At 42.5% G+C, this 25981-nt stretch overlaps 1 protein-coding gene across 4 annotated transcripts; it reads right to left on the bottom strand.

The window, feature by feature from the left end:
* Positions 1–8948: 8948 nt before the first annotated feature.
* Positions 8949–25737, bottom strand: LOC106603248 (protocadherin alpha-C2). Of its 4 annotated transcripts, none has more exons than XM_014196626.3 (5): positions 22727–25737; positions 21526–21587; positions 20905–21011; positions 19525–20710; positions 8949–11927 (listed from the first exon to the last, which is right to left on the bottom strand). In XM_014196626.3, the coding sequence occupies exons 1-4, from the start codon at positions 25253–25255 to the stop codon at positions 20391–20393; spliced, it is 3018 nt and encodes a 1005-aa protein (XP_014052101.2). In that variant the 5' UTR covers positions 25256–25737; the 3' UTR covers positions 8949–11927; positions 19525–20390. The 4 variants fall into 4 exon arrangements, with proteins under 4 accessions (XP_014052101.2, XP_045572968.1, XP_014052103.1 ...); XM_045717012.2 differs by having other exon boundaries at positions 19525–20707; positions 22727–25736; XM_014196628.3 differs by lacking the exons at positions 19525–20710; positions 20905–21011; positions 21526–21587; positions 22727–25737 and adding exons at positions 13464–13500; positions 15380–19505.
* Positions 25738–25981: the final 244 nt, after the last annotated feature.

Here is a 25981-nt window from a genome sequence, read left to right on the forward strand (position 1 = left end):
GTGGCTATGGAACCCTGACCTGCTCACTGTGATAACTATTATTTGACCATGCTGGTCATTTATGAACGTTTGAACATCTTGGCCATGTTCTTTAATAATCTCCACCCGGCACAGCCAGAAGAGGACTGGCCACCCCTCATAGCCTGGTTCTTCTCTAGGTCTCTTCCTAGGTTCTGACCTTTCTAGGGAGTTTTTCCTAGCCACCGTGCTTCTACACCTGCATTGCTTGCTGTTTGGGGTATTAGGCTCGGTTTCTGTACAGCACTTTGATATATCAGCTGATGTAAGAAGGGCTATATAAATACATTTGATTTGATTTGATTTAAACAGTCATCTGTAGTCAAATATTAAACAGTCTTCTGTAGTCATAATGAAGAGTCATCTGTAGTCATATATTAAACAGTCATCTGTAGTCATATATTAAACAGTCATCTGTAGTCAAATATTAAACAGTCTTCTGTAGTCATATTAACAGTCATCTGTAGTCAGAATGAACAGTCATCTGTAGTCATATATTAACAGTCATCTGTAGTCATATATTAAACAGTCATCTGAAGTCAAATATTAAACAATCTTCTGTAGTCATATATTAACAATCATCTGTAGTCAGAATGAACAGTCATCGGTAGTCATATATTAAACAGTCATCTGTAGTCATATTTTAAACAGTCATCTGTAGTAATAATGTAGTGTTTGATATACAGTGCGTTCGTAAAGTATTCAGACCCCTTGTCTTTTTCCACATTTTGTTATGTTACAGCCTTATTCTAAAATTGATTATATTGTTTTTCTCCTAATCAATCTACACACAATACCCAATAATGACAAAGCAAAAAAATAAAAATACGGAAATATTACATTTGCATAGGTATTCAGACCCTTTATTCAGTACTATGTTGAAGCACCTTTTGTAGCGATTACATCCTTGAGTCTTCTTGGGTATGACACTACAAGCTTGTCACAACTGTATTTAGGAAGTTTCTCAAATTCTTCTCTGCAAATCCTCTCAACCTCTGTCAGCTTGGATGGGGAGTGTCGCTGCACAGTGTCGTGACTTGACTTTATCATTAATCTGAAGAATGTTATGTATCTAATTAACTACGTTTAATTGTTACCCGACTTAGTTAATCATGTAACAATTAACTCATTAGGATTTGGGGCACCACAAGAGTGGTTCTTTAAAGAGTTATTATCTCCCGAAATAAACTCTAAAAGGTCTTCACCTATCACATCTATAAACAGTCAACTTATTAATCATAACCTCGTATCATATCACCATTCTGAACAGTCATATCCTCCTTGCATCTGCAAAAACCAGAGCCTTACTTATGATTCAATACTACACAAATTGGTTTAATTATTTATTTACTAGCTAATTAAATGGGAACACAGGATAACCTGTTGGGGATAGGGGGCAGTATTTGCACGGCCGGATAAAAAACGTACCCGATTTAATCTGGTTATTACTACTGCCCAGAAACTAGAATATGCATATAATTATTGGCTTTGGATAGAAAACACCCTAACGTTTCTAAGACTGTTTGAATGGTGTCTGTGAGTATAACAGAACTCATATGGCAGGCAAAAACCTGAGAAGATTCCTTACAGGAAGTGCCCTCTCTGACCATTTCTTGGGCTTCTACACTCTCTTTATTGAAAACTGAGGATCTCTGCTGTAACGTGACACTTCCTACGGCTCCCATAGGCTCTCAGAAGGCGGCAAAACGGTGAATGATGTCTTTGCAGGCCCTGGCTGAAAAACAGTAGCGCATTTGGATAGTGGTCGATCAGAGAACAATGAGACTGGGGGCGCGTGCACGAGGCGACACCATGTTTTTCTTTTTTCGTCTTTGAACGAAAACAGGGTTTCCCGGTCAGAAATATTATCGCTTTTTTACGAGAAAAATCGCATAAAAATTGATTTTAAACAGCGGTTGACATGCTTCGAAGTACGGTAATGGAATATTTAGAATTTTTTTGTCACGAAACGCGTCGGGCACGTCACCCTTCGTCACCCTTCGGATAGTGTCTTGAACGCACGAACAAAACAGAGGATATTTGAACATAACTATGGATTATTTTGAACCAAACCAACATTTGTTATTGAAGTAGAAGTCCTGGGAGTGCATTCTGACGAAGAACAGCAAAGGTTATCCAATTTTTATTATAGTAAATCTGAGTTTGGTGAGGGCCAAACTTGGTGGGGTTCAAAATAGCTAGCCCGTGATGGCGAGCTATCTACTCAGAATATTGCAAAATGTGCTTTTGCCGAAAAGCTATTTTAAAATCGGACATAGCGATTGCATAAAGGAGTTCTGTATCTATAATTCTTAAAATAATTGTTATGTTTTTTGTGAATGTTTATCGTGAGTAATTTAGTAAATTCACCGGAAGTTTGTGGTGGATATGCTAGTTCTGAACGTCACATACTAATGTAAAAAGCTGTTTTTTGATATAAATATGAACTTGATTGAACAAAATATGCATGTATTGTATAACATAATGTCCTAGGAGTGTCATCTGATGAAGATCATCAAAGGTTAGTGCTGCATTTAGCTGTGGTTTGGGTTTATGTGACATTATATGCTAGCTTGAAAAATGGGTGTCTGATTATTTCTGGCTGGGTACTCTGCTGACATAATCTAATGTTTTGTTTTTGTTGTAAAGCCTTTTTGAAATCGGACAGTGTGGTTAGATTAACGAGAGTCTTGTCTTTAAAATGGTGCAAAATAGTCATATGTTTGAGATATTGAAGTAATAGCATTTCTAAGGTATTTGAATAACACGCCACGGGATTCCACTGGCTGTTGAGTAGGTGGGACGATTTCGTCCCACATACCCTAGAGAGGATAAACAAACGCACTCTGCACCGGTTATTGACTGGAGACGTAATACGCTGAAAACAGGTCCCTAGCGGAATGACAACAACATGGATGCTTTTTAAAGAAGAGATGAAGAGGGAGAGAGAGGGACAGAGACACTTAACATTGCCACATTCAGAAACTAGTCTCACCTATAAAAACCATATACTATGCACCCAAACCGCCACCCACTTTGAGCAAGAAATTATGAATGTATTTATGTGAAATGCCTAGGTATCTCTCTGTGAATGGGGCAGCCTTGGAAAGGGGGTTGGGCCTTTTCGCGGCACGCTTGTAAGGCTCTGATTGTCGAAATGGTTCCAACAACTCTTCTACTGTTGTCCTTCTTCGTAGCTGTCCGGTATCCGATGACTTGTCATGTAGTCTTGAACAGAACTATATGTCACATCTGCTTCTGCTACGTCCTCTGGTGTTCATCCGGTGTCTTCTTGACCTGCAGTTACTCCCAGTGTACACTCTCTCTCTCTCCCACTCTGTGTGATTGTGTGGTTGGTGACAGGTGTGCTGGAGTCAGAGCAGATCCCTACCAGCTGCAACTTGTTCCATAATCAAGACCTCTACAAATACTCAGTCCTGCCACGTCCACTCTGCCAGATCGTAATCTCTGCTCAGTCAGTTCATGATTCTAGCCATTTATGATTATCCAAGACACTGTTACTCTGTTGTGCCTGTTTCCCTGCCTGGCACCGTTTATCCTCTCATTGCAGTTTACCACTCTGTCTCTGGCTCCTGTCTCCCGTTCCACATCTCACCACCCAACTACCTTGCTCTGGATTTTACTCACCACCACTACCTTGGATTCCCCTCAGGACCTGTTTATTATGTTCTACTCAGCTAACCCCAAACTCAGTCTCCACATCTGGTTTTTCTGCAACTCATCCGAGCTTCCCCGGATCTGCACTCCATATCTCCCTGTGTAACAATAAATATTTTGCTTCATTCATCCCTGTTTCCTCTTCTGAGTCTGCTCTTGGGTTCCCCTGCGTCGCTCTGCTTAGCACTATAGAGTTGATTTTCCTTCCATTCGCTCTTGAAGATGCTTCTTTGAAGCTAGGCTAGACAGTCATATCAATGGTTCCTCAATGGGGTGATGAGAGTAGCGTAATACTATGGTTTGAGAAGAGTAACAGGATGGTCCTATTTAAATTAGCTTTCGAAGATACTGTCACGCCCTGACCTTAGAGAGCCTTTTTTATTCTCTATTTTGTTAGGTCAGGGTGTGACTTGGGTGGGCATATCTATGTTTCTATTTCTTTTTTGGCCTAGTATGGTTCCCAATCAGAGGCAGCTGTTTATCGTTGTCTCTGATTGGGGATCATACTTAGGCAGCACTTTTTCCCACCTGTGATTGTGGGATCTTGTTTGTGTGTAGTCGCTTTCTACACTGCATGTAGCTTTACGTTCGTTTTCGTATTTTGTTGTTTTTCCCGGTGTCATTGTTAATAAAAGAAAACGCCTACCACGCTGCACCTTGGTCCAGTTCTTCAGACGAGCGTAACAGATACCTTACTTAGGACAGCTAATCAGCCGTACCAGTGATTGTCCGGGAGATGGTTTTATCGTCTCCACCTCGTATTAAGATTCAAAATTCAAACAATTTCAAACATTTAGCCACCACTTCACACTTTCTCTGGATCAATTAGTTAATTTATAACCCATCATTTACACCTTTTGCATGAAAGGGGCGGTTCCGGCAGGCTGGCACGCTCCCTTTCCTCACTTCGGGGCGGTGATTACAGGGCGGTTATGGAAAACAATTATCTCTTAACTTCTCAAATCACATCCCTCTCAACAAAAACACTTTCAGCATTTTTCATATTACATGCACAACCCATAGTATGGAAACTTCCTCTACGTAGTGGGGGTATACTTTCCAAGTTACAGTATTTCCTTTATAACATTTTTAATGACATCACAAATTAACAAACAAAATGACAGTGTTCTATAGATCGCCTCTGACCTTTCCCCACATTCTACGTTAGAAATATTGTTCCAGTATTTACTTTTGAATGTGTTTGAATTTCAGCGGGAAAAGGTTCTGTTGAAACAAATAACATTCCTTTGGTGAATTTGGAGAGCACAGGCCTGGAACTTCTCCTTTGATTTACAACAGGACGTGAGTGTCAATCCCCATTAGTTCTTTCTTCCTGCTCTACGGGTGAAAAAGGGTCTGATTGAAGTTATTCATTGCAAACCTGATCTGACCTATTTGGATTCTCGTGGTCAGACATGACAACAGTGATTTCAGGTTTCTCCAGATATGTTAGATAAGGTTCAAGTCCGGGCTCTGGCTGGGCCACTCAAGGACATTCAGAGACTTGTCCCGAAGCCACTGGTGCTTTGTCTTGGCTGTGTGCTTAGGGCTGTTGTCCTATTGGAAAGTGAACGTTGGCCCCATTCAGAGGTCCTGAGCGCTCTGGAGCAGGTTTTCATCAAGCATCTCTCTGGACTTTGCAACGTTCATCTTTCCCTCGATCCTGAGTAGTCTCACATTCCCTGCCACTGAAAAACATCCACACAGCATGATGCTGCCACCACCATGCTTCCCCTTAGGGATGGTGCCAGGTTTCCTCCAGATGTGATGCTTGGCATTCAGGCCAAAGAGTTCAATCTTGGTTTCATCAGACCAGAGAATCTTGTTTCTCATGGTCTGAGAGTCCTTTAGGTGCCTTTTGGCAAATTCCAAGCGGGCTGTCATGTGCCTTTTACTGAGGAGTGGCTTCCGTCTGGCTACTCTACCAGAAAGGCCTGATTGGTGGAGTGTTGCAGAGATGGTTGTCCTTCTGGAAGGTTCTCCCATCCACAGAGGAACTTTGGATCTCTCTGAGTGATCATCGGGTTCTTGGTCACCTCACTGACCAAGGCCCTTCTCCCCCCGACTGCTCAGTTTAGCCGGGCGACCACCTCAGGGAACAGTCTTGGTGATTCCAATCTTCTTCCATTTAAGAATGATGGAAGCCACTGTGTTCTTGGGAACCTTCAATGCTGGAGACATTTTTTGGGACCCTTCCCCAGATCTTTGCTCAACACAATCTTTTCTCGGATCTCTACATACAATTCCTTCGACCTCATGGCTTGGTTTCTGCTCTGACATACACTGTCAACTGTGGGACCTTATAACAACAGGTGTGTGCCTTTCCAAATCATGTCCAATCAATTGAATTTACCAGAGGTGGACTCCAATCAAGTTGTAGAAACATCTCAAGGATGATCAATGGAAACAGGATGCACCTGAGCTCAATTTTGAGTATCATAGCAAAGGGTCTGAATACTTATGTATATAAGATATTTCTGTTTTTAGTTTTAATATACTTGCAACCATTACAAAATAACTGTTTTCACTTTGTCATTATTGGGTATTGTGTGTAGATTGATGACGATTGTATTTATTTAATCAATTTTAGAATAAGGCTGTAATGTAAAAAAAGTCAAGGGGTCTGAATACTTTCCAAAAGAACTGTATAATACAGTCATCTGTAGTCATAATGTTATCATCTTTGACCTGTGTAGTAAAACAATGATTCATTCTTCAGTTACTAGAAAAATATACTTTTTAATTAATATTTAGCCTATTATTTGCTTGTGTGTACGACTATGTCATATTTCCCAGCCATATACATTTTTAAACTTGGGGTAGGTATATGTTCCTTGCCATTAATGTATGATGTCTGACTGACTCTTAATGGACATAGAGATAAATGACCTCTATCACGCTCACTCTCAGTCTCTCATTTTCTCTCTCTCTCTCTTTCTCTCTCTCTCTCTCAGCATCACAGCTCATCTGCCAATAAAAAGAGGAGTGTGTGTGTGTGTGTGGGCACACACATACATGCTAGTGTGCACATCTGCATAGGTGTTTATGAGAGAGAGCGACTGAGAATGGTGGGAGATAGAGGGAGGGAAAGACTGAGTGTCACGCCTGCTCCCACTCCACCTCCCTGCCCATCATTACGCACACCTTGTCACCTTCTCTATGCGCATCAGCGCTTCATTGGACTCACCTGTACTCCTTCACGTTTTGATTGCCTTCCTTATATCTGTCTGTTCCTCTGTTTCATCCCCATGTCGGCATTGATGCCGTTATGTTTACACCTGTCCAGACGCTGTCCTTGTTTGTTTCTTGTCTGTTATCCATTAAATGTTCACTCCCTGTACTTGCTTCTCGTCTCCTAGCATTGTTCTTTACACTGAGACAGAGGGAGGGAGTGTCACAGGAGTCGTAGTGAACAGACCAAGGCGCAGCGTGTTGAGTGCTCATCTTTTAAATCTTTAATGAGTACCATTCACAAAATAACAAAAACGACCAACAGTTCCGTCAGGTTCAATAACTAAACGGAAAATAACCACCCACAAAACCCAAAGGAAAACAGGCTGCCTAAGTATGGCTTCCAATCAGAGACAACGAAAGACACCTGCCTCTGATTGGAAACCATACTCGGCCAAACATGGAAAACGAAGCATAGAAAATGAAAACTAATTCCCCTTGAACCAAAAAAACCCAAAACACACAAAACAACCCCCCTGCCACGCCCTGACCATACTACTATGGCAAATGACCCTTTTTACTGGTCAGGACGTGACATGGAGAGCAAGAGAGCAGAGGTTTGTTGGGGTTGGCACTGCATATAGAAGGTATTAACTGTTGTAACTGGAGCACTATGCAGAGGCTTGAATATGATTACTGAAATACTGGAGTGCCAAACTATAGCTAATATGCATTCAAGATTCATTCATTATCATTGCCCAAGATGGCATACAGTATGATGATAATAAAGTGTCATTCACACTCTAGTCAAACAGAGAGATTGTGTCATGACGAAGCACGCCCCCAATCTCATCGATGGGGCTTTAGTGGGGCAGGTTGAGAGCTTCAAGTTCCTTGGTGTCCACATCACCAACAAACTATCATGGTCCAAACACACCAAGACAGTCATGAAGAGGGCACGACAAAGCCTATCCCCTCTCAGGATACTGAAAAGACTTGGCATGGCTCCATAGATCCTCAAAAGGTTCTACAGCTGTATCAATCAAATTTAATCAATCAAATGTATTTATAAAGCCCTTCTTACATCAGCTGATGTCACAAAGTGCTGTACAGAAACCCAGCCTCAAACCCCAAACAGCAAGCAATACAGGTGTAGAAGCACGGTGGCTAGGAAAAACTCCCTAGAAAGGCCAGAACCTAGGAAGAAACCTAGAGAGGAACCAGGATATGAGGGGTGGCCAGTCCTCTTCTGGCTGTGCCGGGTGGAGATTATTAAAGAACATGGCCAAGATGTTCAAATGTTCATAGATGACCAGCAGGGTCACATAATAATAATCACAGTGGTTGTCGAGGGTGCAACAGGTCAGCACCTCAGGAGTACTGTTATTTTATTTTGTAATTATTTTTTTTACTTGTCTATTTTTACCTAACACTTATTTTTCTGCATTGTTGGTTAAGGGCTTGTAAGTAAGCATTTCTCTGAAAGGTCAACACCTATTGTATTTGGCGCATGTGAGAAATAAAAATTGATTTGATGAGTTAGGAACTATTTTCTGCAAAGGAAATCACATCGCAGACACATTTAATCACAGAGAGCGAGACAGGGACAGAACACCCAAAAGTGAGAGGGAGTGATGGAGACAAAATAGAATGCAGGGTGTTCATGATAATCTCCCCTCCTCTGTGATCACAGGAAGCTGGTGCAGTTGTCATGGCAACCGCTTCTTGGGTACTGGGTGGTTCCTAGCAACCAGCCCACTCCCATCAATCGTTTGCAGCGGACTGCAGGGTAGAGGCTCTATGCTGTCATAATGGAGATCATCCATCAGTGTTTCACTGTGCAGTGTGGGCATGTCTTTAACGTCATTAAGATAAGAAGAACATCACCAGGAGAAAGCTGTGTTTCTCCCTCCTACTTCCTGAATCTTAACCTCTCCCTCTGTTTAATAATCAAAATCCCTGATTTAGTATGGAGCACTGGAGTGAGAAACTGGGTTATCATCAATGCCTGATGATTTAAGTATCCGATCAACACCGATAACTTCAATACTGGCCTTCGGAAAGAAACTGACCCGTAGAAGCACAGCTCTAAAAGCTTTATTCACATACGCATCTACAAGCAGGACAATGAACAACAGAAACAACATCCAAACTGTTTTTGAATTAAAAAAATGTAAGCAAGGCCATTCTCTCCCACACACTCTCTCATCTACCAATCAGCATTGTGGGTTGTGTGCGTCCCCCTCCACCCACCCACCCACCTAGAACACAGGAAGTCCTGCAGAAAGGCAGGCAGATACAGTAGACTGTAGAATCAAAATGCAGGAATAAGCAGCATCGCCGCACAACAGAGACAGACACATCTGCATGATACTGAAGCAAGCAACACAAACACCCTCCTGTGCTATCAAGCCAAGTTCAGAGATTACAGCAGATATAAAAAGTATATTGTATTTTTTTTTTAAACAACACAAAGTACAAAGTAGATACGCCGATACAGGTTTTAAACCCCTCCGTTGGTTTCCACAGAACATCTGTTCTGTCAAAGTAGAGCTTGAGGTCTCAGGTCACAACACACAGCCACTGGCTGCTTAGGATGTTCTCTCCAAACTCCTGGGATCTAAGTTCATCCAGATGACATTTTATCCCTGGTAATAATCATGACTTGAATCTGGATTAAGCACCATTATCTCATTGTCCTCATGTCACGTGTACTGGTGTAACGCATGACACCCATAAAGAGCACATGACGTCTGAATATAGTTGGATATTTTCTGTAACCCAAATAAAGGTGTCTTTATACAATGCTCAGGCAGTAGTTCCTCCCTACGGGCAGAGTAGGCAGAGCCCACATGTGTACCATAATTAGTGTAGCACCTCCCCCACACAGTGACCTCACAGTGTGAGGGGAGGTGAGGTCGTGATGCACACAGAGAGCTTTAACAAGGGAAAAGAGATCAAGAGAGAACTGGAACATTGATTAGAACATAGATTAGAACTACAGCTGCACTGCAGTTTGTGGTAGATGAGTAGTGCAGCCAGGTCTGGATTCAGTGCAAATAACTGCCTATAGGAAGAGCTTAGTGTGTTCCCATGCAACCTATATGATGGAGATATATACAGTAGTATTTAAGTACAGTATTGCATTTCAAACAAGATTGGATGGATTGTGAGTGTTCGGCCTATAAGGTCATGCACTAACGTCAAAGGAATAGAATAGTATTAGTAGCATAGTATTTCTGTCTCACGCTCGTCTTCACAGTTTCTCTCTACTTATCTCTCTCTCCTTATTTGGGCCTTTCCCTCCATATTGTCACGTGGACACACCGCTGTCTGCTCTAGTTTCTCATTTCTAAGACCTAACGCCTTGCATTAAATCTTTGCACTTCATGGTCTTGCTGGGAGAACAGCTGCTCTATGTCAATGAACACTTTGATACACTGAAAATTACATTTTGGTGAAATGCTTAAGCAGTGGAGTACTCCATTCAAATGTCATAAAATAATTTAGATTGTCTGTCTGTACACTGTATCAGATAAAATAATTGAACGCTGTATTATTGCACTACAAATATAATACAGTAGACTACACAATGCACTTGAATAAGTCACAAAAAGTAGCATTAAGAATTGTTAGGTCAAAATATTTTTTAAAAAACATACAAATTCATAAAACATTGTAAACTTTAAAAACATGTCCGGAGTATTGTATTGTATCATGCCAAACATACAATACATTTTGAATATACAATGATAAATACTTTCAAAAGTCATACTTCTTAAGTGAATATAGTAACATTTCTCATTTAAAGTACACATGGTTTCCTCCCGTAAGCCTCCTGTTTTACGTTGATTTCTCCTTTAGCTGATTCTCTGAGGGTTGTTCACAGCGCAGGGAAAGTGTTAGTTATCGGAACCGGGCAGAGGCCTGCACAGGGAAGTTGACAAAACTCAGATGGAGATATGATAAGTTGTTGTAAAGTGAAGCCATTTAGTGCTACAACTATCCTACATACAGTGTTTTCTAGGTTGACCGTCATATTGCAATGTTTAGGCAGGTAGGAGCTAAATCCTGGTGTGTCACTGTCCTGAGTATTTCCTTGGACATGATCTCACACTAAAAATGGATTGTAGTCTGTGCTTTATATAGATATGCTGAGAAGGAAATGTCTATCATCAAAATATTCTAAATATAGTGCCACTGTCAAATGTGCTCATGAATATTTGAACTGTGAGAATATATTAACTCTGTCTGCAATGTGAAGTAGAGCAACATGGGGTACTTCTCTCCTACCTGGCTTATTGGATGACAGGTATCAGGTATTGATCTATTTTATAGTAGCAACTCAACATGCACATCCAACACCATGTATCAGGAAATGAATAATTCCATACTATAGGCTGATGTCCGGAGCCAAAAACAAGGTCTAGAAAGCCAAAATTATGAAAAATGTTAGTCTTATTTCTAATCAAAATAAACAAAAGTTCTTACCTACAGTGTGCACACTACACATTCACAGATGAACTGAGATTGTTATTTCACCAGCTAAATGAGTTAGGGAAGGCATTGGCAACATCATTCTCTTGTACATGTTTTTTTTGTTGTTCTTTGATTGTGACCTCTCACACACACCCCAATAACGCATTATGACATCACAATGAGGTACCCTCACAAGGACACGACAGAATATCCCTTTTGTGTCATGTTTTTCCTGGAGAGGTAAGGTAGGATTTTGGAAGATATTGAGGGCCTGCTCCCATGCTAACAGAGGGTGCTATGCATTAAGACCTCATGTTTGAAGTTCCTTTCTTCTTTAGGATATTTTCTAAATGCAAGTACCTGTCGATGTAGCCATGCAGATTCATGCTTGATGGAAAATTATGAAGGTAGTCTACAGTCTACAGGTGTGGTCGGTTCGAGGAGGGCAGAGGGTTGGAGGAGCTGCCCCCCAGAGGTAACTGTTGAATCCCAGTGGTTGAAGGAGGGGTGTTGGTGTCGCTCTTAACTTCTTTGAACATTCTCCAGCTGACTACCCCAGAATGAGGACATCACGGCAGGTCCTGCCAATAAACAGAAAATACAGTCAGCCAATAGGAGGTGGAGAGAGGAGGGGATCAGCTTGACTGACAGCCTTTAAGGAGTCACAACTCATGCAACTGATAAGATCCCTCAACTGGGACCTGACTGGTTACTGCACCATCAATCAAACATGGGTGGGTGTTACATACTGAGTTGCTTAAACAATTATCATGCTCTGGATTATGTAGGGAGGTGTGCATGGTGAGTTCCATCAAATTGTCTACATGGGCTATTTGTTCAAATCCTTATTTTATTATCCTCACAGTCATTAGAAATCAGGCCAAATTACAGAATGGATCTATCATGTGCATCTAGGCCAGATTAAAAAGCAAGCAAGTGAAATTTGAATAAAACCAAACAAATGACAAGAATAAGGAAACATGAAAGGGATATATGTACAATAGAGACATGCACATCACAGTTTGGGAGAGTGGGGATAGGCAGGCTGGTGTTTGAACTATTTTAGTACAATTGTGTGTGTGTGTGTGTGTGTGTGTGTGTGCGTGCGTGCGTGCGTGCATGCGTGCGTGCGTGCGTGTGTGCGTGCATGTAGGGCTATTGGTACTATATCTATGGAGGCCACAGTTAGTCTGTGTTAGTTAGTCTGTGGCCACTGCCTGACACCATGCTAATCATAATTGAAATGTTTTCCCTTGTATTGGGCCAGTGATAAGAGGTGGCTGCTGGGCAGCAGGGGCAGAGCTCAAATAGGATGTGTGTGGATGTGACAGAGGTGCTGGATGATGCAGCCACTGCTCTGAGGCAGGTGTACACACTGAGAGCTCAGGACCAGGACAGTGCATACCTTAATCCTCTACTTTATTCATGCTTAGAGCTTTGCCGTGAGTCTCTGCCAAACAAACCACATATTGTCATTATTATTCTGACCTGGCAGCCACTTTGGGCCTAATCTCATCTGTCAGTGAGTGATTGGTTTCCTGCTTTAGAGAGATTTCCAAATCTAATATTCATAGCTCACAGATGCATCACAATGAAGGTCAATGGGAAGGAGGGTGTGCAGTGAGTGTCAGGGGAATGGGACAGATGAAAAGTAGAGAAAGGGAGAGACCAAGGTGCTGTCTAGAACCTTAAAGGGTTCTTAAACTGTCCCCAACTGTCCCCTTTGAAGAACCCGTTTTGGTTCCATGTAGAATCCTCTTGGGTTCCATGTAGAATCCGTTGCGGAAAGGGTTCTACTTGACACCGAAAAGGGTTCTCCTATGGGGACAGCCAAAGAACCCTTTAGGAACACTTTTTTTCTAAGAGTGCAGGAATTCATCGTCCTTTCTCTGCCTCCTCTCTGAGAATCAATGTTTGTCTGCTCTTTGCTGACATTATATAATCCATGCCCCCTTTTAAAAAGGACACTGAACTCTGCCTACACAGATCAACCCCACATCTGGGGTGATAAAAGTGACAATTAGAAAATTGATCCAAAAAAACAGGCCTAGAAACATAATCCTAGTTTGAGATACACCAATCACGGTGCTCCTACATGTTACCAGCAACCAGCATACCTCCAGCTGTAGAATGGGCTTCCTTTCATTTTGAGTACTTTAGAATAGAAAAAAGAAAAGGTTCAATTGTCAGAGTCCAAAACAGACACACATACACACACACTTTTCAAAAACACATGCTCCACTCATCCATCTCGTTAGTTTTCATGTCATGTCAGTACAATGGAGAGGACTCTGCCTTGTCCCTAAATCAAATCTGAAATGAAAATGCAAGTTCAGTTCAATCAGACAAGGGCTGCATCTTATTGGGCCTGCAACCTGAACAAAAAAAATGCACAAAGACAAACACACATCTACACAAATGTCATTAGAATAAACACAATGTCATACAATGTTTATCCTGCACTGACTTTCCCATGAATATTATACTGTACGAAATTTAACTGTGAAAGTGTTCACTTGAGTCCATTCTTCTCCCCCGGGTTAGTTTTATTATTACACAAACCCTAGGCCTGGTTTTCAATTCCCTGACCTCAAAGAGTTGTAGTGTCTGAGACAACAGCACACAGACAATCTTGGAAAGCCATTTTTTTTTATATATATATATATATATTAAAATTGCATGAACTGCAAGCAAAGAATGAAAGGAAGTGACAGTAACATGACTTGGGAATTAGCATGGCTCAATGACTTATGTAAGCAATCGGAGCCAAACCCCAGTAGAGTGAAAGGCAGCAGGGCAAATTAAAAGCAAATAAGTATTTCTGTTAATGTCTACAAAACTGATAAGGTAATTATATGTTTAAGGTAATGACTAAAAGTATTCCACCCTGTTACTGTATAATGGAGTGAAATGTATTTGAATCGTAAGACTAGAATTCTCTAAATGTATGTGCGTAGGACAAGTTTAGACTTGACTATTTAGCAATATAGGCGAGACAGTGTGTGCATAGGAAAAAAGGAACTTGTGACCACTGTGAAACTGACAACAGGAAGGAGGTCTCCCTACCCAGCGAGGGGAGAAAGCATTAGGCTTGCAGTAGATTATGTAACATGTTGCAGGATATGATAAAGAACGTATGTGTTGGAGAAGACTTGTAATTAAGCATTGACAGTGTTAAAGAAGAGGAGGGGCATTTATAAGGGGTATGACATATGGTATGACCAAATGTAAGGTATAAAAGCCTATGTGCTTGTATGATTGGGAAAGCTCTCTGAATAAAGAACTAACCTTTTGCAGAATTCTGGGACTTTGTCTAATTCTTCTATTAACCGGGGCCTTACAACCTCTGGAGAATTGGTCAAAGCTATAGTGATTGTTATTATCACCATTGGGATTGAAAGTTCTCGTGACAAAAACACACAGCAATAGACTGCCTGTGTTCAAACACCACAGGACTAGAGCAGAGCATAACACGATCAAACCTGCAGACATCCCATAGATCCTTAGAAATAAAAGGGGTTAATTTAACAAACCAACCTCAAGCATCCTCTAATTGGTAAACCCTGGTCAGAGAAGTAGTTCTAAATAGTACACTACCGCAGTCTCTGTTCATTAACTGGAGTGTGTTAGTAGAAGGCTGAGAGCTGCACTGAGGCGACACAGGGTCTGTAGGCTCCTCCTCTAAGAGGAATGAATAGGACATTGTGAAGTGGGTCAAACAGTCACTCAGTCTGCAGGGTGCGCAGTGCCAGAACATAGAAACATGTAGAGGTAGCTCTGGTCTAGACTAGTTTTTCAAAGAAGGAAATAATATTCTTTGCAAAACGAGGCCCTGTCTGAATATTTTTTGAATGCATCCTTCATTCATGTAATCAGTGAATCCATTATAGGCTCAATGAGAGCAAGGCTACCACTTTCATTAATCCACCCTTGTCTGATTTGTGATTACATGAAGGAAGGAGGAGTGTGCATTTCATATGAAGAAATGCAAGAGGAAAACTGCTCCAGGCCTCCATCTCAGAGGAGCACATACCTGTAGTGTGGATGCTCTTGAGTCGCTGGTCTCTGTAGGACCTGTGCATCTGGGTATACTGGACACAAAGTAGCCTGCTCCCTTGGGTACTATAGGCTGTCTGACAACCACCTTGCCTTTCCTGGTCTCTGCTAGAAACAGGCTGTACCAGTAGGCATCACTGGAGATGAGGGTGGAATCGGCTATGGTGGAGCTCCTCTGGCTGATGATACTGCTTCTGCTGATCACACTGTTCCTGTTCAGACTGTTCAGATTCATATTTATAGCAGGAGGCATCTTCATGGGCTTCGGTTTCTGACACTTCAGCACAATGATCACCAATATGGTGATCAACAGCAGGAAGGACACTGAACCCAAACCGACGACCAAATAGAGATTTAAGTCTGTGAACAAGTCAAATTCTAAAGGCACCTCGGTCGTTTCTGAGAATGGCGTCACCATGTGTTCTACTGTCGATATCTTGATGGTAATTGTGGCCGAAAGAGCGGGGTCTCCATTGTCTTTGGCGACAACAACCAGCCTCTGATGACGGGGGTCCCTGTAGCTGAACATTCTCGTGGTCCGGATCTCCCCGTTGTACTGATCTAGACTGAACAGAGTAGAGTCACTGGTCTGTAGAAGCTGATATGTGACCCGTGAGTTCTGTAATGAGTCTGTGTCAATGGCGATCACTTTGACAACCAGGAATCCTTTATCAGCGGACCTCGGGATCACCTCTTCAAATACCGAGCCTTGTGCTCGCCAAGGCGACACTATGAGCGGGGTGTTGTCATTCTGGTCCAGAATGATGATGTGAACTGTCACATTGCTGCTGAGTGGAGGTAACCCAGAGTCTCTGGCCTCTATGTGGAAAAGAAACTCCCTCTCCCGTTCAAAGTCAAAGGTCTTTAGAGCATAAAGGTTGCCATTCTCTGGATTAATGGAGAACAGCATGGACATAGACGTGTTGATGATCTCCTTCTCCATGATAAAATACACCAGGTACTGGTTCTCGTGGAGGTCAGGGTCAAAAGCACTGAGTGACATCAACAGTGCCCCGGGGATGTTGTTCTCCACAACATGGATTGTGTAGAATGACTGGGGGAATATTGGTGCGTTATCGTTGACGTCCAGTATTTCCAGGGTGATTGTCTCATTGTCAAATAAGCGAGGTGTTCCTTTGTCTGTGACTATGAAAGTGATGTCATATCTTGGAATTGTCTCACGGTCCAGTGGTTCTGAAATAAGCAGAGCAAAGTAATCCCCCGAAGACTTATCGAGAACGAATGGTAGGGATGCTTGTTGGTTCAAAGTGAGTTCAACTTCACCGTTGTCCCCAGAGTCCCGATCGCTTATACTGATCACTGCTATTAATGTTCCTATGGCAACATCTTCCTTGACCGTGCTTTTAAAAGATGTAATGGTAACCTCAGGATAGTTGTCATTCAGATCGGTAATAAACGCCATTATTTTACAATCTCCGGATAACGAATTCGATCCTTGGTCTCTTGCTTGAATATATATATCGAAACTGTGACTCTCCTCAAAATCAATCACATCCTTCACCTTTATTTCCCCTGTATTTGAATTTAGAGAGAACTTTTCTTGTGTCTTCTCGGATGTATATAACGTGTATGAATATGTCATCTCTGCGTTGGTGCCCTCGTCCAAGTCTGTTGCGTTCAACTTCATTACTAGAGTTCCAATTGGGGAGTTTTCGGTTACATTAATAGCATATATCGGCTGGTTAAAAAAGGGGGCATTGTCATTGATATCCAGAACCCTAAGGATGATACTGGCTGTGGATGAGCGCGCAGGAACCCCGCCATCTGCAGCGGTTAATATTAAATGATGAACCGCCTGTTCCTCCCGGTCTAAATTACTGTTGATAACCAAATCTACATATTTAGAGCCATCGCTTCCGGTCTGTATTTCAATTGTAAAATACTTGCTTTCGCTCAAATAGTAAGTCTTAATAGAATTCGCTCCGACATCTGCATCCACAGCGTTTGTCAAAGAGAATCTCTCTCCTGGAGCGGTAGATTCTGAAATATCCAAGTGCATTGTCTCCCTTCGAAAGACAGGTGCGTTGTCATTTATGTCCATGATTTCAAGCTCAATGTAAAACATACGAATGGGATTTTCAAGTATGACATCCGTTTTAAGAAAACAAGACGTTGTCTTACTCGAGCATATGTATTCCCTGTCTATCTTTTCAAGTATGAACAGCTCTCCCGTTTCTTTGTTAATGTCCAAATATTTCTTAGTGTGGATGATGTCAAGCTTTGCCTTGCGTGTTACCAAAGCGCGAACGTCAAGTCCCAAATCTGTAGCCAGGTTTGCAACAACGGAACCCTCTTGCATTTCCTCGGGAATAGAGTAGCGAGTAATGGGCAAAGCAATTCCCCACATCCCGCTGAATACAAAGAGAACCGTGGCGCACCTTGTCCAGACAGTTTCAATGGATAAAGCCATTATTGCAAACCAAATATGGTAAAATATGACAGTACTTGTAGCAATACGTTGAAGCCGAATACATTTACATCTAAAAGCTATTGTTTATGTGAGAAACAATCGGTAGCCTTCTCTTATGCACCGGGGAATTCATACCAAGCCTCCACGCGGTACAACTGCGGTGCGTTGCCCTCCCAATCGTGATGACGTCTGCTGAGTAGTCGTAAAGGAGCAGCGACATTGTGTGAGCTATGTTGAATTCTTTAGAATGGAACATTAATGCAGGTTTGCAGACGAAAAGTAATCTTTCGAAAGCCCTCTACACGTTCCTACTTGTTAAAAAGCTTCCGGCAAGTTGTGATAATCAGCACCTCAAAGCTATGAATTGGCCTCTCCCTCACTTTATCGTCCTCCTGCGACAGCGACAAGCACGAGAACAGCGACAGGGCCTCTCTGAGCAACACTGATCTCGTGAAATAAAACCAGTGCAAAAGATAAATAGAATAATAGTAATCGTAATGTGATGTCAACGTCACAAGGATAGTCTGCATAAATTCCGAGCCAACCTAAATTCAGCACCAAACCACATGAACAGCGTCACACAGTATCTGGATCTCCAAACAAGATTGGGTGAATGAGCAGCGCTGTAATTGCCAGAAATTGGATAATAAATAAACATGTTTCCATCTACACTTTTTATGTGAGTAAAGTCATACCATATCAACAACAACAAAAAATCACATCTGTGATGGAAACAGGAAGTTTCGGTACTATTGTATAAATGCCAACAGATCATTTGTTTGTTCGACATGGTGGGATCTTTTTGTGTCGGTTAAATTAATTAGGCGAGAAATGGTGGTGGAAACGTTGGTCAACTTGGAGTCACGCGATAAATGTTGCGTGGTCCTCTCACTACGACTCCGGAAAGCATGCAGTTTACTAGGCTATAGATGAAATAAATGATGATCAACTTCACATGGTGGTGAAAGTCCACGGTGATATTGATGTTACTTTCTAATAAATATCGACGGTTTTATTCTGGTGACATGATGATAGATGCTTGACTGCCGTTTGACAAATGATTTATATTCTCGCTCTTATCCATACTGATCTCATCATGTAGACTAGCCTATCCGCACAGCCTACCCGCACTGTATCTGAGAGCTTTTGGCTACAGCGCGTGATAAAACTATCTGTAGAGTTGAAAATTCGATGGAAACACATTGAACTTTAGATTTTTATACTGTAGGCCTACACCAAAATGTCAATGAAAAGGTACATTTTGTGTAGACTACATCATCATGCACAGATTTTTTTCTGCAACAAGTAAATTTGCTGGAAACACCACTGGTTGAAAAATGCGTATATTTTCTTCATGCGGATTATTGAATATTCATGAAAATCTGTCGCTTTTTGGATGTAAACCGAGCTAGTGTCGAAATCAAGCCACATCCTCTGACTGTGTGTGATGGTGAAGTATATTCTTAGGGAACAGCGGCGCAGTGTCCAATATCAAAGCACATTTGATCTACGTGTGGATTCGAAACGCCGAAATATACAAATAAATAAAAAATAATAGTCTTCCTCACATATTGCCATTTCTCTTAATCTGCTTCTTTTGATTTCATGTTGACGGAGCTAGGCTCATATACGGGCCCCACTAAATGGTCTGTAAAACGTGCAAGACGGTATTTCAATTATGCTATACATACCTGTGATAAAACTCCCCTGCAAGTTGTCATAATCAGCAGCACCTCAAAAACAGAACTTGAGATGGCCTCGATCTCACTGTAGAAGTCGCACTGCAAAAGCAACAACAGAGCAACAGACAGACAAGAATTCAACTTTTGACGCAATAATCATAATGTGACGTCAACGTCACAGCGATTGTCTACGTCAAGTCAGCACCACCTTCCACAGACATGGCTCCAACCATAGAAATAGAATCTACATTCTTGAATCTAGATTGTATTTATATGGCCACAACTACATTGTATGTCCCGTAGCCAAACGTACGGCTCTGCGTGTCCTCCAGTCCACCCGTCCTAACCCACATTGATTAAAATAAATCAGCAGTAAGATCAGATTTTATACATATAAACATGTTTAAGAAGCCAAACGGGTCAAACATGAAGGTATAAAGTACAACAATATAATATACATGCTTGTAAATTACTGCCTAACAGAATGCCGTGCAGAATCTTCACAACGCAACCCTCAAGGCATTTGGAGACTTTGCCATAACTGCTGGGAACAGATATCCTCAGATCATTTTCCCCATTATCCCCACAAGTGGCTATAATTGCCCTCGTATCTGCACAATCTCATCATCATTATCAACTAGGACGGTACATGATATGAATGAAAAGAGATAGAATTATGACACTGCTGTATTGAGAGAAAAGACTATGCTGTAAAGTATTACGTTATGTGTTCGAAGCATGGCTTCAAACATACTAAACTATTTACATGTTCCTTGTGCACAGAGGTTTATACTATATGGGTTGATTATATTAATAGTTAATGAACATCCACGGAAATGTGTATTCAATTGTATGCACAGTCTCTTCTAATATATTCATTTAAAAAGGTCATTGTTTATCAGGTTGTCCTCTCTCTGGTCAAAGCTCGGGTCATAGCTAGAGATGAACCTCTTCTTCTTTCCAAACGTGGAGAATGAGTTGTAGACATCCAGTTCCCCCCGGGGTGCAGGCTTCAGAGTGCAGTACCCAGACGGAGTGCCAGGGATGTAGACGTTGTGCTGGTAGTCAGGTGGTGGCTGTGCAGATGGAGGCTGGGTGGAGCTCGGAGTCCACAAACGGTTTGGAACCCTTCCAACACTTCCAACACTTCCTACCCCTCCAATCCCTTCGACCTGAGAGGACATCTTGTATTCTGCTAACAAAACAAGTCACATAATAAAGTGTTCGTTAGTTAGTGTGATTTCTGCAATAGCAACATGTTATAAAGTGGGGAATAATGTCATGGCGTCAGTTTTATAATTATTTCTCTAGACAGCCGGTCTGTATTTTGTTGTCTTTTAGTATTGGTATAGAATATTTTCTGACACTGTAGGTTCCTGGTCCACGTACCACGCATATGACTACCCCAGGTATAGTACTGTGGTGCCACCGGGCAGGAGAAACCATCAGGGTCCGGCCTGGGTCTACGTGGGAAGGTCCTCTCCATGGAGCTAAAGCTGTAGAAAGAACATAAAAATAAGGAACTAGAATGACTCCTTGTTGTGTGTGTGTGTGTGTGTGTGTGTATGTTCATGCCCCTTCCTACCTTCAGGCTATGCTCAAACCCTACACCCGAGCACTCCGTTCTGCCACCTCTGGTCTCTTGGCCCTCCCACCCCTACCGGAGTGCAGCTCCCGCTCAGCCCAGTCCAAGCTCTTCTCTGTCCTGGCACCCCAATGGTGGAACCAGCTTCCCCCTGAAGCTAGGACAGCAGAGTCCCTGTCCATCTTCCGAACACATCTGAAACCCTACCTCTTCAAACAGTATCTTAAATAATCCTCATCACCCCCACCCCCATTCTACTGACAGCTACGTTATAGAAGAAAAATGTACTTTCTATGCCTGTGATATGTGGTTGTCCACCTACCTAGCTATCTTAAGATGAATGCACTAACTGAGCGTCTCTAATTGACTAAAATGTAAAATGTGTGTGTGTGTGTGTGTGTTTTTCCACCAGCATTTTTGTTGACCTTTTGTGTGCTGAATTTCGTTGATTTTTCGTCAATGTCCAGTCCATCTTCGCTTGCTTGAGCTGCACAATTGAGGACGTGGAGAGGTTAGTAATACAGCTGAAATGATACCCCACATCAATTACATCCAATTGGCACAAATAAAGATGAGTCTGTGAGAAATATTACATGATGTACTATGCAGTGGATAGTTTCAATTGCCACTTGAAATAAATCAATAAGGAATGAATAAATGAACTACCGAATAGGAACATGGGCAGTACCGTTGTATCACGTCTTGCATTAATGTTCGACACTAGACCTACTACAGTCCATTAACGCACCCATGCATGCAAACAAATATCGCCCCCTTGTGGCACGATGGAGCATCCCAAGGGAGAAGCAGGTTATGTGAAGTTGCAAGTGAGCCACCATCCCCAGTCATCAGAGTGATCGTACATATGTATATGTATATGCGTTCAGCATGTTTTATTTATTTATTTCATGACTTTTAAGCAGTTATATTCGGATACATTCATGATTTGATATATGACTGTGTGTACTGTATGAGTCCCATCACACTATGGACGTCTTGCTCTATTCTATTCACGTTCAAGGCCTTGCAGCGTCAGTTTATCCTTGAACGGACAAATGGAAATTGTTGGATTGCTGAGGCAATCAGAATAACAATACAATAAGTTGTTTTGCTTATAACACGGAATACTTCACATGACCTCTCCGTTTCTATAAGCCTTTACACTTTTACAGTATCACCTGGGCTACAATTGATTTATGTTACATTATATATTACACTATATTACATATAACCCATGGCGGATAGACTAACCACAGACCGTCTTAAGGATTATTAAACCAGTGACGTTTGCCCCTGACCTTAGCTCACTCGCTCCTAATAGTATAATTATGCCTCAGTCCACTTCAATACATATAGTCTTCATGCATCATTTTAATAGTATGACTTTGGAAGTCATATTTTTTACTTGAAACGTTAGCGGTACCTTTGATTTCAATGTAATCAGATTTCCTGACTTGTGCGTAATTACTTTCAGTTCATTGACACATTTATCATTTGCAATGTTTCTTAGTTGTTTAACAAGCATGAGTGACAATCATCAAAATTATACAAATAAAATGATAAATTCTAATTATTTGGAGGTCTGATGTGATTACATTTGGAGCAGTACAGGCCTAGCCCATTTACCTCGTTCGGAATAGTTGGTCCGTTGTTCACTATCAGGCTGCGGGAGTCCTGTGCGCTCCAACCCGATTTGGGGTAGTCTGCGCCCTTGGCATTATTCTTCTGTGGAGTCGCATTCATCGGACTGCATGACTTTAGGAACATGAAATCGCTCTTGGATGATTCCGGGGTCAGACACATCTTGTAGCAGTATGGCTGAGAAAGGGGGCCGTTGCCATTTGCCTCAACGCAGTTCGTGGATCCTTTGGTGCCTGTGGTTATATGCACGTTCAAGTTGGACTTCTTGAACACATCAGTGGTCGACTCCTCTGATCGGAACCTGCAGCATGCACTCAGAGAGAAGTTATACCTCCGAATGGAATGTCTGTCCCTGTATCCCTTTATCGCTGCCAGGACGATAATAGCCACCAGAAACGTGAACGAGATAACGCCCAGAGACACTATTAAGTACAGCGTGAGGTTCGAGCGGTACTGGGGGCTCAGTGTGAGGTCGCCGAAATCAGGCAGCGATTCTGGCACGTTGTCAACAACTGACAGGATGATGGAAACTGTGGCCGAAAGGGGTGGCTGACCGTTGTCCTTGACCAGAATGACCAGCATTTGCCTTATGGGGTCTTTTTCCACAAATCGGCGAATCGTCCTAATTTCGCCCGTGTACAGTGCGACGCTAAACAGGCTCGGGTCGTTTGCCTGGAGCACCTGGTAGAACAGACGCGAGTTTTGACCTGCGTCTGCGTCCGTCGCAGTAATTTTTGCCACAAGATAGCCAGCATCAACTGACCTGGGCACCACTTCCGTCGCCGCGGTGCCGTTTTGGGGTAGAGGTGCTACTATGACTGGTGCATTGTCATTTTGGTCCAAAATAAAGACATTTACGGTAACATTGGTTCTCAGGGGTGGAAACCCGGCATCTTGTGCTTGGACCAAAATCTGAAAGTTTCTTAGCTGCTCATGGTCAAAAGAACGCAATGCGTAAATATTCCCGTTGTCTGAGTTTATGGAGACGTAGGTGGACACGGGCATCCCCTGTATATCACCTTCCAGAATAGAGTAAGAGAGATAGGCATTTTGGTCTGAATCTGGATCCAGGGCAGTAACCGAGCAAATTGAGGCTCCTGGTGCGTTATTCTCTGTCAAATAGACGGTGTATGATGGCTGCTTGAATCGAGGTGTGTTGTCGTTCATGTCTGACACTTGAACTAAAATAGTTTTCCTTGTGAACAAGGGAGGTGCACCCATATCTCTTGCTGTGAGAGTGATGTTGTACTCTGGCACCGTCTCTCTGTCCAAAAAATCACAAGTAACCAAAGTGTAATAGTTCTTAAAAGAGGAGTGGAGCTGGAAGGGGACATGATGTGGAATTTCACAGTCAACATTCCCATTTTCACCTGAGTCTTTGTCCATGACGCTGATGACAGCTATCACAGTCCCCGGTGGTGCGTCCTCTTGGACAGGTGTGGACACTGATGTCAAGATTACCTCCGGGAGGTTGTCGTTCACATCTAAGATATTGACCAGAACTTTACAGTGCACGGCCACTGCCGATGGGCCCTTGTCCTTGGCTTGCACATATATCTCATGCATCCTGGCCTTTTCATAATCTACGACCCCTTTCACTCTGATCTCTCCAGTGCGCGAATCCACACTGAAAAGCTCGCGCACTTTTATGGGAGCATGCCCGCTGAAAGAGTATGTGATATCCGCATTAGGACCCTCATCCAAATCCGATGCGTTTAGTTTTATCACAACGGTGCCCTTCGGTGCGTTTTCCACAAGCCTCACTCTGTAGAAAGACTGGTCGAACACGGGCGCATTGTCATTTGCATCCAGAACTGTTATATTGATCTGCGCTGTCCCGGATCTCTCTGGCGAGCCTCCATCCACAGCCGTCAGCACCATTTGGTGCGTATTCTGCTGCTCTCTGTCCAAGGGGCTCTCCAGGACCAACTCCGCAAACTTACTGCCATCACTACGCGTCTGGATATCCAGGACAAAATGTTCATTCACACTCAGCAGATAAGAGCGGAGCGAGTTGCTGCCAACGTCCAAGTCCTGCGCGCTCTCTAGTGGGAAGCGGGACCCGGGTACCGCCGACTCGGATATATCCAAATTAAACTCACTCCACGGAAAACTGGGTGAGTTATCGTTCACATCTAAAATCTCCACCTCAACCCTGTACAGTTCCAATGGGTTTTCGATTACCACTTGCAAATGGAAAGAGCAAGACAGACTCTGTTCACATAGTTCCTCTCGATCAATTATTTCGTTTACAAATAAAATACCATTTTCTAAATTCACCTCCAAGTATTGCTTTTTTGCGCCTGAAACTATCCTGAACCTGCGCGCAGAGAGTCTCTCGACGTCTAAACCCAAATCCTCGGCTATATTTCCAACAAAAGCGCCATGTTCCAGTTCCTCAGGGATTGAATAACGAATCTGAGCCCAAACTAAATCCAGGACACATACGACGAGAGCTAGGCATGTCACCTGCCATATCCCCCCAAGCCGTCTCTTCGAGCCTCGGAGGTCCATCTGAGCGACGGATTATACTACAAAAATGCGCACTCCATGGGTTTCAGTTAGAAAATCATTACGTTTAAATATATATTATTCTGTAAATAATCATTTTCGAATTTTACTCTTTTACTCTAAATGAAAAAAAAGTGAATATAAAGATATAGGCTAATAGCATCCACAACTTGAAGTGGAGCCTTGGCGTTCGCCCCAGCCGAGTGTCTTTGAATGTGTGTGTGAGTGAGAAAAGAAGAGGAGAGAGGGAGGGGTGCGCGGAGGAGGTTGCTGTCTCTGATTAGCATTGTGATGCTCTGGTGTGTGTGTGTGTGTGTGTGTCTTTGTGTGCGTGCGTGCGTGTGTCAGTGGCGGTTCTAGACCATTTCAACTGGGGGGGCCAAGCTGGGGCCAGTTGTACTGTTAGAGGGGCCAGTTACATTAGACGTTATTGTTGTCATATCGTTTTCTTCACTGCATTGCAGGCATTAGCTGCCAAAATACCATGTTCATAATCATCATCGTTGCCACTGTCTAATAATGGATGTAAAAAAAAGAACGATAGCAAAAATTTGTTATGTAAAATTATTTCATACTCCACATTTAGGGGGGCCACAAGGGGGTCCAAAATTGTTGTCACAGGGGCACTGCCCCCCCCCCCCCCCCCCCAGTGGCGTGTGTTTATTGGCTCAATCCCAGTATTCCGATAGGGAAAAGCGACATCTGCTCTGATTCCAGTTTGAGCACAAC

This window comes from Salmo salar, chromosome 04 (genome assembly GCF_965601325.2).
Source record: "Salmo salar chromosome 04, fSalSal1, whole genome shotgun sequence".
NCBI lineage: Eukaryota > Metazoa > Chordata > Actinopteri > Salmoniformes > Salmonidae > Salmo > Salmo salar.